General features: G+C 40.9%; 1 protein-coding gene across 1 annotated transcript in view; it reads left to right on the top strand.

The window, feature by feature from the left end:
• ZCCHC7 (zinc finger CCHC-type containing 7) overlaps positions 1–10,255 on the top strand; it is a 150,690-nt gene extending 140,435 nt beyond the window's left edge. Inside the window, exons 7-9 of the mRNA XM_032213564.1 lie at positions 237–332; positions 7,076–7,193; positions 9,445–10,255. Coding sequence (XP_032069455.1) covers positions 237–332; positions 7,076–7,193; positions 9,445–9,905 — 675 coding nt within the window. The 3' untranslated portion in view covers positions 9,906–10,255. The remainder of the gene's footprint in view (positions 1–236; positions 333–7,075; positions 7,194–9,444) is intronic.
• Positions 10,256–15,390: the final 5,135 nt, after the last annotated feature.

Genomic DNA, 15,390 nt, shown 5'->3' with positions numbered 1-15,390 from the left:
TATTTTTAAATCCATACACATATTTTATCCCACAATTCTGCTTTCACTTTTAAGTTAATGTATATAATGTAATGTATAATGTATGTACAACTGCAATACATTTTTTCCAATTAGTAACAGATATAATTCCACTGCTATTGATTGGATGGTGAAACTATATTGTTTTAATTTAGTTCATTTTAATTGGAATTTTGATAAGTTACAGTTTTATATACCTGCCAATTTTTTTGTTTCAGACTAGACCAGGACCAATCAAGACGGCTGACTCTTATTCTATGCAACCTTCTTCAGTATACTGTTACAACTGTGGAGATAAAGGGCATTATGGATTTGTAAGTCTCTTAATGTTATGAATAAACAATAAATATTTGCTGGGTTACTTTCCTTTATGATAAGGTCCATATTTGTTTCTCAACTACTATATAACAAATTGCATACCCCATACTTACTAAAAAATTCTGCAAATGATCTAGAAAAAACAAAATTTATGTATTCCCAATCATCCTTCATGTAATTTAAGCCCAAAACATATAAAGTTTGATGTAGGGTTGGTAAGTAGACAGATTTAAATAACTATTGTAAGAAAATAACTGAATCAATAATATTGGGATTCACAAATCAGTGTTATTAAAATGTTCATGCAGTTTAAATCCAAAACAGAAGATTGCACAAAGACGTTGGCTATAACAGCTCTAAATAAATAGCATTATCATATCGGAAGGCCCTTAAATATTGGAGAATATCAGTTTTTGTCATCTATATTTCAGCAGCAATAAGTATAAATTTGATTGATTAAGAACTACCAAATCATTTTCAATGTCTATTGATCACATAAAGATATCTTTTCAGTAAATACTTAACACATAGGTTTTTTTTGAGTACACAAATGTACATACAGTACAGATACTATCTTAAGAACAGTATATTAATTAAATCATCCGGATTCAATGGTGGGTAGATATCTGCCTTTGACATCATGTGTTCTGAAGCAAGAACAGGTCTCCAAAAAGATCACTGTTTTCAGCAGCTTCATAGCAGGAACAGGTCTTGCATTTTTCAATTCTTCTTTGAATATTAGGAATAAGAAATTATTAAGACATTGCATCTTGTGTTATAGACATTATCACAATCCTCAGGGATTAAAAAATCTATCCATTCATCCATCTTTATTCATTCATTCATATTCTTTACTGCAGTCAGTGGCAAGTCTATAAAACATAATGAATACATTAGTTTAGGAATCTGCAACTATTAGCATCAGTAGAAGTAAAAAAAGAAGCTACTAAGTCATATTGTTCTGGAAAACTGGGAGCTGAAAAAAAACCTACAGGATTAGCAATCGAGTGAATGATGCTGATAATCTTTTTCCTCTAAAATGTGGGCATGCAAGAATCTAAACTGGAGGGCTCATCCCAATGTTAGTTAAATCTTACTAGTCACATTTGTGTCCACATCTGCAAATTGCAGGACCCCAAAAGAAGAGAACAAAGCAGAGACTTTGTAGCTCTGCCTGGCATTCGTATTCCAAGCTGTCAGTCAGATACAACTTTTCTCAGGTGTGTTGATGAGAGCCTGAGATTTCTATCCTGTGTGTTTTACCTGTGGTGCTAAGGAAAATCTCCAGAGTATTTAAAAATACAAAGCATGTGGCAATAGTGGCAGTTGACTTAGAAGAGACAGGTCTGGGAAGTGCATGTCATACACTATTCAGATTATTATTCAATGGCTCCATGTTAAAACAAGTAGGAGTGGCTATTTTTAGAGGCCTCTACTTTTTTATCCACTAGGGCTTTACTGTCAAGCTACTAAGGGAAAGGCCATCTTCTTGGAATATCTGTCGTTACAGCATCTCCAGAAACTTTGGAGGAGTACACTCCACAGCAATCAAAGATTATTTATCCTTATTTAATAGCTATGCATGAAATCACTAGAAAGCAGTTGGTTGAAGTAAATGGAAAATAACCACTGAGATGTCTTTATTTCTTCCCTGAAACTACTCTTTATTGTGATTCACATACATGGGTTATGTGTCTGAGCAGAGCTCACTCGGAATCTTCTCAAGCTTATAAAAATGTCTCACCGAAAATTTTGGGCCTGTGTTCTTTTGAGATCAGGACATAACTGTACACCCCTTTTCCAAATAGTAACCCAGAAGTCATTCCCTTTGCTTTTTGTTTGTTTTTCACTTTCATTGAGATCAGTATATGTTTTTAGTTTTTTGGGGTCCGTCCCAAACATTGTGGATTTTTCAAAATCGATTGTTGCAGCCATCAGATTTTGTTATAAGATCAGCAACCAAAAGTGCCCTTTTCTTTGGTTACTTTGCAAGAGCTGGGATTCCATCTGCATCTCCTCTACATTAGATTCTCCTTATGTAGGACAACTTCTTATCTGTATCTAGCATTATCATCTGGATTTTCATTCTCAAAAGGATGTAGCTTTTAGAGCTGCAGTCTTTTGTATTGTACCTTATGAGCACTAAGCCCCTTTAGATAATAGGCCAGCTATTCACCCATGAGTGTATGATCACAGAGACCACAGTGAAGAACTGATTACTTATCTGTAACTGAAGTTTTTTGAGTAGTTATCTATGAGTTCACTCAACCCTCCCTCCTACCTTCTTTTGTTCTGGGTGACCTCAATATTTCTCTTAGAATTCACTATATTGGTTTCAGGCATGGAGGGGATTTAGGGAAAGCTGCACCTAGTCATGTGTGGTATGCAGAGAGCTGCACTTCAGCCAAGAAATTCCATATACTTTAGAAGTTTCAGAACAAAGTTTTATTCAAGATATATTGCGCGTGAATTGGCAGGCGATCTCTTCAGTTACATTAAATAACCAGTTGTTTCAAATCAAATTTATAAATTGGGAATTTATAAATTTATTAATTTGTTGGTTTAGAGTGAGATGTCATCAGCATATGTATGATAGACAACTGTCCCCCCCCCTCTTTTTGTCTCTGTGTGAGAGAGAGAGCGACAGGCTGACTAAAAATTCTACAGAAATCTTGAAACACTGTAAGGCATGGAGGCTGTAAGGATGTAGAAGGAGAGACACAAAATCCAATAGAGGAAAATATAAGTAGCTCAGGGTTGAATTGTGGGGTCCTTGGTACTCTCTGAACTTGGTTGTTTGCTTTTTAGGTAACATCATCATTGCTGCTGAGTGTGAAGTTTGCTCCCTTGTTGTAGCCCTCATTTTATACAGCAACTCATTATGAGCTTGAGAGCTCATACTTCACTGTACAGAGCTCATACTTCACTGTACAATAGCTTGCCTTGCCAGTATTGGTGAGGTTGCGGTTTTCTCCTTGATTGTTCCTTCATTAGGGCATGGTTTTCTGATTGATTGCTTGGTATATGTACAGGCCTTTTCAGTATTATCCTCAAATTCTGAAGTATTGTGTAATTGTTGACTCCACTTTTCATTCATTTAGAAAGACCTTTTTATTCTCACAAGTCTTTGGTCAATAATATGATTGTCATGCAATTATTTATTGGATTAAAAGAATATTCTGTAACATTTTAATTTTGCTTACTTGCACTGCCCAGAATCCTTGTGATTACAAGGATTCTTGTGCAAATATTGTTAAATAAATAAATAATGCCCCAATACTATTAAACCATTATTTCTTACAAAAGCAAAAGTTTTTATTCATTGTGATTTTTCTATCTGCTGCTCTAAAATTGTGATCTTTAGATGAAAGATAATGCTACCAGACTAAAGTGAGATGAACTGCATATAAATTTAATAAAATAAGTAAGTAAGATGCCTGGATTTCTTGATTAAAGTGAGTTCTTACTTTCATCCTGAATATTTGAATTCTGGAGCCTAGAAGACAAGTGGAATACCTTACTATAGCAATAGTTGTAGATAGAACAAGATGTGGTTTGGAAATTTTCCTTTGTTCTGTTCAAGTCAAAAGCAACAGAAGATCATAGGAAGGAGTCATTGTATTATAGAAAATTTAACTCTGTCTTTGGACTTGTTCCAAGTTTGAACATTTTTCTCATAGGCAAGAAAGAGAGTTTAGGAATGTTATTGCTATACAGTACCAACTTGAACATACCGTATATACTCGAGTATAGGCCGACCCGAATATAAGCCGAGGCACCTAATTTTACCACAAAAACCTGGAAAAGTTATTGACTCGAGTATAAGCCTAGGATGGGAAATGCAGCAGCTACCGGTAAATTTCAAAAATAAAAATAGATACCAATAATGTTTTTGAATATTTATTTCCTCCCCTGGAGTGGGGAGGAATTGGGGATTTCATAGTATCCTTCCCCTGGAGTGGGGAGGAATTGGGGATTTTGCAGTATCCTACCCCTGGAGTGGGGAGGGAATGTGGCTTTCATAGTATCCTTCCCCTGGAGTGGGGAGGAATTGGGGATTTTGCAGTATCCTATCCCTGGAGTGGGGAGGATTTGGGGGATTTCATAGTATCCTTCCCCTGGAGTGGGGAGGAAATGTGGATTTCATAGTATCCTTCCCCTGGAGTGGGGAGGATTTGGGGGATTTCATAGTATCCTTCCCCTGGAGTGGGGAGGATTTGGGGGATTTCATAGTATCCTACCCCTGGAGTGGGGAGGATTTGGGGGATTTCATAGTATCCTTCCCCTGGAGTGGGGAGGATTTGGGGGATTTCATAGTATCCTTCCCCTGGAGTGGGGAGGATTTGGGGGATTTCATAGTATACTAAGTCAGAAATAACATTGCTGCGTAGCCAGGAGTGTGTCTCAGTCACTTAAACCTCATACATAAATCATTGTACGAGGCGCTCGACGGCGCCTCTTACCTGCCGCGGGTCCCACCAGGACCGCCCAGAGGCACAGCAAGCTCCGGAACCAGAGCGGGAGCCTCCGCCGCATGGCTCAGCTCCGCCAGGGATGCATCCGGCAAGGGGAAAGCGGGGTCCCCTCTCGCGCAGCGGGTGGAGGGCGCGGGGCGGCGGCAGGGCTGGGCTGCCTCCGGGTCCTGCCTCCCGGAGCCCTGGGGCGGCCGCGGGAGTCCGTGGGCGGCGGGGCTCGCTCGGCTTCCAGCAGGGAGGAGAAGGGGGGCTTCCCGGAGCCGCGCGCTCGGCAAGCTCGCCGCTCAACTCAGCGCCAGCGCGCCTTCATCTCCGAGCGCCCAGCGGAAGGGCCAAGCCGCTCGCCTCGGAGCCGCTGGAGCTGGGACGCCGCCTCCGCCGCGGAATTTGCTCCAACTCAGCCGCTCCGGCCCATTGTCAGCCGGCTGGTCCCTGCCTTCCCTCCCCTCCTCTCTCTAGCTTAAAGAGACACCGACTTGCCTCGGCTGGAGGCCGGGCACGGGGAGGAGTTGGCGCCAGCCCGGGGAGGGGGCTGCGAGCGGGCGGGCGGGGGGACGGGAGGTAAAAGGCTGGATGGGTTTGGTTGCCAAACCAAGGCAGCTCGCTCGGGGCTCTTCCCTCTCTCCCCACGGGTGGGCAGCGGCCGGAGTTCCCACAAATGCCGCTCCCCGCATTTTTCTGGATGGGGTCTCGCAGGAAGGAATCCCCTCCTCCTCCAACAGGCAACAGCACTGCCGGATCCAGTTGTAGACTCGAGTATAAGCCGAGCCGGCTTTTTTCAGCCCAAAAAGTGGGCTGAAAAACTCGGCTTATACTCGAGTATATACGGTAACTGTTAAGGCTCCCTAAGGCTTCATCCTAAAGGAAGCATAATATCTCTATTGATGATGCTATATGGGAAGAAAGTAAGAACTTTTTGCCATTCATTATAGAGCTATCTGAAATGCAGCTCACATTTGACATATGGTTGATTTTGTTTTGAGGCTTTCCAATAAATGAATACAGGTAATTCTCAACTTAAGATCATAACTGGAACCAGAATTTGCATTGCTAGGGCATGCAGTTGTTAAGTAAATCACACTCAATATTGTGACCTTTTATGCCGTTGTGGTTAAGCGAATCACTGCTGTTGTCAAATGAATCACAGTCACTAAGTAAATTCAGCTGCTGCATAGACTTTACTTGTAGGTTCTATCTGGGAAGGTTGCAAATGGCAATGCTGCATGCCAGTTGCTAAGCAACCAAATTTTGAACACATGTCTGTAGGGATGCTGCGGTGTTTGTAAGTGTAAGGATTGGACATAAGTCACGTTTTTCAGTGCCATTTTAACTTTGCCAAACAAATAGTTTAACGTTTAGCAAAAAAAATAGTTGTAACTTGAAGACTATATGAATTTATAGGCAAAATGAAACTAGATTAATCTGTAGTTATATTCAGCAGCTTGCTCCTTAAATTTGTAGTGATATTTCAAGCACTTTAAATTTGCAACAATATTCTATATCCGTGATGGCGAACCTATGGCACGCGTGCCACAGGTGGCACACGGAACCATTTGTTAGGGTACGGCAGGTGTTGCCCTGTCATCTCCAGCACCATGCGCCCTGCTGGGCAGCTGATTTCAGCCTTCTTTTTTGCTGTTTTTCCCTCCAGAGGCTTCCCTGCAGCCTCCAGAGGGCGAAAAACAGCCATATGGGCAACCCAGAAGTTTAGGGTTTGCTCATACAGCTGTTTTTTTGCCCTCCGGAGTCTTCAGAGAAGCCTCCGGAAGGCAAAAAATGGCACTATGGGCAAATCAGAAGTGACCATTCCCGATTTTCTGGGTTGTCCGTAGGGCCATTTTTCACCCTCCAGAGGCTTCAGGGAAGCCTCCAGAGGGCCTCCAGGAAAACAGGGGGCTGTTTTCGCTCTCCCCAGGCTCCTAGAAAGCTTCTGGAGCCTGGGGAGGGTGAAAAAAGCATATCAAAAGCAGGGGAGGGGCTGTCACACGCACATGTGTGCTGGAGTCACGCACATAGCATTATGGGTGTGGGCACGCCCATGTACATCCCCCCTTTTGGCACACGATCCAAAAAAGATTAGCCCTCACTGTTCTATATAATCTTGCCCCTCTTCTTTTGGGACAAACTGCAGGGTTCAATATGCATTATTAAAGAAAACGGATTGCTTTACTACCAATTGAAAAGCTGTTGGGTCAATTTCATTTCTTTCTTTTGAATTTGCATTAACCAGAGATATGACAATAATATTAAAATATGATTTGCAGGAATGCTCAGAGAAGCGAATGTTTGGAGGGATATTTCCTACTTTCCCCTTTATCTATTACTATGACAATGAATATGACATCAAGAGGAGACTCCAGAGAGCAAAGAAAAAAGTGCAAGGTATAATATATATTTAGTGGTTTTATTTTTGTTTTTTTTAAAAAAAATCTTATCAGTTCACTATCATGTTTACTGCCTCTTTTAACCTAATCTAGATTAAGATGGTTAGCCCTGGCCAAAAGGCTTCATGTGGTCTCCAGCACCCCCACCTGCAGCACCCCCATTAACCCACAATCATGCAAAAATTTAGTGACAAATAGTCAAGGTTTAGTGGCACAATTTTTAAAAAATAAAGAAAGCTGGAATGAGAATAAGTTGCCTCTAACTAATGTCTGTCTTTATTTCTACTTTTTAAACCCTTCAAAGTCAGTGGAAACCTCAGACATTTTTCTTCCAAATTTTGACAGCATAACCTGGAGCTGTTTTGTGAGAATTTTAAGGATGGAAATGGAAGAGTTTCAGAGGTCAGAATGCCAAATGTTTCCATTTGCACCAAAAAAATCTTAACATAGACCCATTAAAAATGCAAACAAACAAACATCAAACTGATTTTTGCAAAAAGTGCTCAGCATTTCCAGAAGGTCAGAAGACTGAACTGCGAGCTCCAGTTCTTTACCTCTTTAACCTCTTCTCTAAAAGAAACAATATTTCCTGTGTGTACTATCTGATCTCGATGTTCTAGGTGGCTAACAATCTCAAAAAATAAAAACTTGAACATTAACAAAAAAGTTTGAGAGGAAACCCCCCTCAATGTACCAAAACATAGATTGACATTAGAATTAGAGCTGACCAAATTCCAAAATGTGGCGATAGCTATCAGAAAAGCACCCTTCCAGTGGCAATCTTGTAAGAATAGATCATATGATTGTGGGAATCGATCCTGGTTGAGTTAGGTGGACAAACAGATGAATACAAGTGAAGACAGTCCCTTAGATAGTTAGACCAGAGCTATTTGGGACCTTAATGACGACATCCAGCATCTTGAATTGCATCTGGAAGCACACTGGCAACCAGCTCAGCTCTTGAGGAAGCAGGGTCACCTACGTGTACCAGGTTATATGTATCTTCACAAGATATTGATTCCAAAATTTCTTCAAGAGCACCCCGAAGGTGAACGCATTACAGCAGTGATGTCAAACTTGAAATGGGTGTGCGGCCAGCTGCGCAGGCTCTTAAGTAGGACTTATTTTTTGGGGGTAGGGCTTATATTAGACACACATGTACAAAACATGCTAGGCCTTATTTCCAGGATAGGTCTTATTTTCAGGGAAACAGGGTAGTAGACTCAAATACCATCTGGCCAGTTACATCTTCCAGTCAGACTTGTGAGGGGTCTGAGGCAGTATTTACTGGTATCTCTTGCTTCAGCTACTTCAGCTCCTCAATAATCAAGGATTTGCAAGGAATTTTTTTTAGCTTGTTTGTAGGTAGACTCCTCTCAGGATTGTCTCGCATGACTTTCCAAAATAAAGTTAAATTTGTCCAACTTTTGCTTAAAATATCTGTTTGTTTGATTTCAAAGTTATTCTAACTTCTAATTACTTTATTGGAAGATTTATCCAATTTTGGTATCAGATATTTGATTTGAGGTTTCACACTCTGTGTTCAAACATATAGGTTTAGCAAAATAGCTCCCATCTTGGTATCCACTATGTCAGGCCTGCAGCGGTTCCTTTAAGAATCTTTGGCTTGCCACACTCTCATTAAGGGGGGGGGGGGATAGCAAGGGGAAGAATGTGTTGTTTTCAAAATAAAAAATTCCTTCCTAGAAGCTCAAGGTCATCTTTTGTCTCCGCACCTTTGCACCTGACCGCAGCTGGGCGTGGGTGCTAGCATGGAAGAAGAAGATTGGACCATGTGATGGATTATGGGTGTGGGAACAAGATCATGAACTTTTCAGTGGGTGGGATTCTGATGTAATTTCCAGTATTGGGATTTCATAGCGTAATACCAAGATGTCTGATCTATTAAATTGGAACTTTAAGTATCGTTTTGCTTTGGACTCTGATTTAATTCTACATGATACTTGGAACGCTGACATTATCCCAATACTGGAAACCCAGTCACTAGACGTTATGGACTGGAATTCCCATGGTTACTACATCAGTTTTAGCTGGCTTGATCCATTATCACTGTGCTGCTCGGTGTTCTTTTTACAAATTACCTGTAAAATTGATAGATATGCAAGAGTTTATTTTATTACATTTATTTAATTGCAAACAGGATATATATCGATTTTTCTAATTAGGGGGTAAACAAGTACAGTGTTCCGTATTTAAGTGACGTATCATCAAGTGTTTTTATTTTGCAGAACTTCAGGAAGCTGGTTTTCTACCAAAGTCCCCCAAAAGACCACATACAGATTATGTTCAAGAAGAGCACAAACGTAAGAAAAAGAGGGAAGTTTGGAAGGAACATGGCAAGAGGGGACATCATAAGAACCTAAGGAAAAAGTCTCTTGCAGATCTAGTCAGAGAAAGGAAGCGTAAGAAGGAAGTTCAGAACAACTATACGATAGAAGAGTGCTTTCCTAGAGGTGGCCATGTGAATGCACATAAGAGGTGCAGAAGGAAAACTCATCATCATCAAAGTGTTGGCTTTTTGGCAGAGGGCAAAACTGAAAATCACCAAGTTTCTGTGGAGTCAGGAAAAAAGTGGAAGAGAAAGAAAAAGCAGAGGAGCCACACAAAAAATAGTTGCCCCAGGGATGAAAGTTTATTTCTTATCAAACAGAAGAAAAAGAAAAGGACACCGAAAGCCAGCTTGATCTGAGGTGGTGCTTTATTTCTTCCACGAAATGTACACTGGGCTATCACAGCACAGAGAGTGCATAGGTAACCATTCCACAAGGAGAGATCATCTTGGTTTATAATGACAATGTTATTTATGCATTAGAGGTACATTATTTGATAAATGTTTTTACAATTACTGCATTGGATGGACTATAGAGAAAAGGGGTTGGGAGTGACAAAACAAAAGCATTTTTTTAAAAAAAAATGCATTTCCTCAGTTGCATACACTCTTCATACATCTGTGTCTCAAAATACTTCTGCTTAATGCATATAGTTTGTTTGCACGCAAATTTTGAAGGAAAAGTAGACAAATTGACAGGTGACCTAGGTATGGATACAAAAACAAATGGCATTTCACCTGTTTAATAGAAGGGACAAAAAGAGGAAAGGGCAGATGATTTGTGTTTAGGTCTAGCAAAGAGGTCCTCAAACTTGGCAACTTTAAGACGGGTGGAGAATTGCTGGCTGGAGAATTCTGGGAGTTGAAGTCCACACGTCCACACGTCTTAAAGTTGCCAAGTTTGGGGACCCCTGGTCTAGCGGTATCATGTTTCCTCTGCTGATTTGTTTTGAAAAATGTACAGAATGAATTTAAGAAAGGATGTTGTACGATAAATATTATTTGCTTCCTAATTTATTTTCCCCACAGAGTGTTTCAGGATGTGGCCAACTTATCCCACATTCTTAGATAGGATTATCCTCAAATTTGTCACAGACTTAGCACTATAATTCGACTTGCCAGGCCAGGTCAGTCTTTGTTCAAGTGAGAAAGCGTAAGCTGCATTGAAGCCCAATTTTTAAAGTATATAATCACGTACAGCTTTTTCATGTTTCTGAGAAATGAATTATTTTATAACTCATTAAAATGAGCTATTTTTGTACTTTGAATTTTAATTCAAAATTTACATCTGAAAAACATTGCAATATCTAAAGGGAAAGTAACCATTTTGATGCCCCCTTTTTTGTGTGTGTTCAAAATCAAGTGTTTCATCTTCTTTCTTTAATTCTGTCAATTTCATCTGACCTACGGTGGGACTTGAGCTTCCCAAACATACTGCTTTTTTCCCACTCTTGTTAATTGCTATGTAAAAAGATGTATTTTACATAGGGGGTTGATTATTAAACATTAAAATGTTATTTTTATATTGTGTCTGGGTTTTTTTTTTAGCATGTTAAAATAACAAGTACATCAAGATATGATGATAACAGAACATGTCAGGCACAAGAAACCACGGACCAAAATTGTTCAAATGAGTACAAATTTAATCCATGCTAGCTCACTACAAGAATCTGAACTACTAAAGATCAAGGCAAATTGGCAGCAAATTGGTAGATGAGAATGGGGGTGGACTTAGATCTCTCGTGGGCCTGAAGGGACTTCAGACTTATTACGCGCTTGACTCCACTCTTGGACTCAACCTGATCATCTCCTACATCCTTAGTACTTATTGCCCGGAGCATCTAATGAGTAACTTATCCACGCTACAGTGTTGAGTTAATAGGACTTGGTATATAAACAAAATTGCAGTTGTAAGTTCACCATAGGAAATTTACAAAAGAAAGACGCTCTTGCATTAATATTAATGTAAATGTTCTCTTTTGCAAGGTGGAAGTGAAATTCAGGAATTGTAGATGAAAGGATTCAGCTTTGCAATTAATGCTTGAAAAATAATTCAGCTGAGCATAAATATTGGCAGGATAGCATTATACCACCCAGTAATGAAAAAAGAATAGCAACATGCAGAACAGAATGAAGGGAAATCCAGTTGAATGCAAAGAAGTGATACCATCAAGGTAGGATGATGAATTGGATCATAAACTGAATATAGGACACTACGATTCTAATAAAAATATTACAATAATCCTGTACATGTCTTTTTTTCGGTCATTATCTATTTTTATCTATTCAAATCAATATTGAATCCCACCAACACATTAGAAATGGGTATGAATACATTTGTGTTTTTAAAACTCTCTTAGTCTTTACCTTGAAAGTGTCTGAGGCTAGTTCTTATCTCTGGAAAAAGCATTGCACTCAAGATCTGACTGAGGGAGTCTAAACTGCAAGTATAGCAAAAGAGAAGAAACAGGTAGAGCATGGCATCTAGAATTCTTTTCAGTCCTATTACCAATGGCAGCCTGAGCAGTCGTAAGCATTTTCTTCTGTGTTACGGAGTAGCATATTGTATAAGTACAGCATATGTTTTGCTTTCTTGTGTTCATTTATCTATCTTCCTATATCCTGGGAAGCACATACTGTGTTTCCCTGAAAATAAGACAGGGTCTTATTTTGGGGAAACAGGGTCTTGTTTTCTTTTGACCCACAAAGTGCTTGGCTTTATTTTCGGGAGGTCTTATTATTTTTGAGGTGCAGGAGGCGGCGAGCATGGTCACCTCATGGCTGCTGCTTATTTTTGGCGAAATGGGGTATTCTCTTCTGGATCTGTGACCAAAAGAGGGGATGGGAGCCTAGAATAAGAGCAGTTGGCAGCACCCTCAGTTGCTTCCTAAATAGTTTCCAAGTTTAATAAAATTTGTATGCCGCCCACTCCCATCGGGACTCTGGGCGGCTCACAGCAAGACAAAGAAACAATTAAAATTAAGAATAAAAATACAATATTAAAAATTCCACATCATCCATTACATCTAACCGGGGCTGGATATCAATCAGCAGCCCCAGGCCTGCTGGAACAACCAGGTCTTGACAGCTTTACGGAAGGCCAGGAGAGTGGTGAGGGTCTGGATCTCTGCGGGTAGATTGTTCCACAGGGCCGGCGCAGCAACAGAGAAGGGCCTCCCCCGAGAAGCCGCTAACCGGCATTGTCTGGTTGACAGCACCCGGAGGAGGCCCAACCTGTGCGATCTTGTTGGTCGTTGGGAGATAAGTGGCAGGAGGCGGTCTCTCAGGTAGCCAGGTCCTAAACCATGTATACGGCTTTAAAAGTAACGACTAGCACCTTGAAGCGCGTCCAGAAACCAATGGGGAGCCAGTGTAGCTCGCGGAGGATAGGTGTAACATGGGTGTATCTAGATACACCCCATATCGCTCGCGCGGCTGCGTTCTGGACCAACTGTAGTCTTCGAACACTCTTCAGGGGCAGCCCCATGTAGAGCGCGTTACAGTAATCCAGTCTTGATGTGACGAGGGCATGAGTGACTATTTGAAGTGCAAATACATTTAGGGGTGAGATATTTTTTCCATCACCACCCTGGTTCTGTTCTAGCTCACTTTCAAGCTCAGCCTTTTGTTGATTTGTCTCTCCTCCACTCCCAGTGGTCCTGCTTTCTTTTCAGAATGGAAGGCCAGAAGGATAGACAGGCTGCCCCTTTTGTATATTTTCTTAACAGTCCAATCTCTTATTTAAAACCTCCAGTGCTTGAGCACCTATAACTTCTGGAGGTAAGCTATTTCGCTGAGTAATTGTTCTCACTGTCAGAAAATTCCTCCTTAATTCTAAGTTGGATCTCTCCTTGATTCATTTCCATCCATCACTTCTTGTTCTGCTTTCAAGTGCTTTGGAGAATAGGCTGACCCCTTCCTCTTTGTGGCAGCCTCTTAGATATTGGAACACTGCTATCACCCTTAGTCCTTTTCATTAAACTAGACAAACCCAGTTCCTGCAACCGCTCTTCATACATTTTAGACCCTAGTAGCCTAATCATCTTTCTTGCTCTTCTGTGCACACTTTCTAAAGTCTCAATATCTTCCTAACACTTGTTGGAAAAAATAAAAAAGCCTGCTGCTGAAGTAGGAAGGAGGAGGTTTTGCAGGGGGAAATTTTTCAAACTATGGTATGTGTGGGGGGGGGCATTCCTTCCCATTTGCTTCGTGCTTTAAATTCATTTGAAAGATAGCAAGAGGCAATTTTAGCCAAGCTCTAAAAGACCAGCCAAGTAGTATCACTGCATTGATGATGATATCTAATTGGGTAATGAAACATTTGCAAGAAAACAAGCATACTCAGAGATCACCAAGACCCCACAGCATCAGTTTCCCAACTCCAAGTTTTACAAATTGGTTTGCATTCTTTTGTAGGCAGGTCTCCAATCCCAACTGAAAACCTGGCAAAGTCTGATGCGAAAGTCCAAAAATGAGCATTCCCCCCCCCTTTGTCCTCAAACGTTTAGCCTCAGAACAACCCTAAATACAATCTTAGTTATGATATATGCTTAATACATATTTGTGCCTAGCTGTATATGTCCCTCATCTTCCTAAATACTAGAATTCCTGTTTAGATTTTAAAGAAGGGATTACCGAATTTAATGGTCGTTTTCCATGTCTCACAATTGGAGCAAATACAAATAACTTTATTGCGGTCATTAACCAGCCGACACAACTAGGGCAATCAGCAGCTGGCCTGGAACTAGCTGATGAGCATTGGACAGATATACCTTTGATCGTCTTTCTCCGTCTAATACAGCCCCATTGCCAATTGCATTCACATGTTAGGTTCTATGCTGCTTTTTCATTTCAGTGAGTCTTCTTCCAGGTCTTAGACTTGAAGATCTCATGGACTTTATCTTGCTCAAGACCAGACAAACCTCCAAGCATTCCCAAACTGCCCAATTTGTTTTAGGATCACTAGCCACTGTTATTAGGATTAGGAACAATAGGCCATTCTAAACTGTAGCTGTCCACCCTAACTTTCATTTAAAAAGCTGCTTCTTGTCATAATTCTCTCTGAAGTTAATGTGTTACCCTGGATTTTTAAGAATCTCACACAAACAACATACATATTTTTGTAAGCTCTGTATGGTTATCTTCTCTTCCCCTGCAAGAACAATTTCCCTATGAAAATCTAAATTCTAAACTAAGAATAAGAGTTTGTAACTCTTATTTCTACATTTAAAAAGATTTGATATAGAGAGCTGTTATAGCAGGAGTATCAAACTCGATTTCATTGGGGCCGCATCAGCATTGTGTTGGATTTCAGGAGGCTGGGAGATGGGGGTGGCCAGCTATACATCACTCATGTCAGGGGTGTTTGTGGTGGCCTGAGAATGCGAGCGAAAATGGGCTGTTTCCAGGATGTTCCTGTGGATCAGATCTAAGCACCTGGCGGGCCGGATCCAGCCCCTGGGCCTTGAATTTAACAGCCCTGTGTTAGAGTGTCTATATGGATGTAGAGATACATGAGAGGAGTCATTGAGATGCTGGGCAGAAGGCACGTTTATTACAATTTACTCGAATCATGGATAACACTTCATGACACACATCCCATTTTGTAAGTCTGGTTAAAAGCATACAAATATAAACTCCCCCCCCCCCCGTGTCTGCTGCCTGACCGCCGCGGCCGCAACCGACGCTGTGCCGCTGGCTTGCCGACGTCGGCTTGAGAACGCCGCGGCTCAGCTGTTATAAGACTCTGCGGCCGAGCTGTTAGGGGAGTCCTGATCTTCCCCCAATTATTGTTGGCTGCCGCTTGAGAACGCCGCGGCTCAGCTGTTACAAGATTCTGCGGCCG

Source organism: Thamnophis elegans, chromosome 3 (assembly GCF_009769535.1).
Source record: "Thamnophis elegans isolate rThaEle1 chromosome 3, rThaEle1.pri, whole genome shotgun sequence".
NCBI lineage: Eukaryota > Metazoa > Chordata > Lepidosauria > Squamata > Colubridae > Thamnophis > Thamnophis elegans.
The sequence above is the reverse complement of the archived record's forward strand: the minus strand, read 5'-3'. Positions and strand labels throughout refer to the sequence as shown.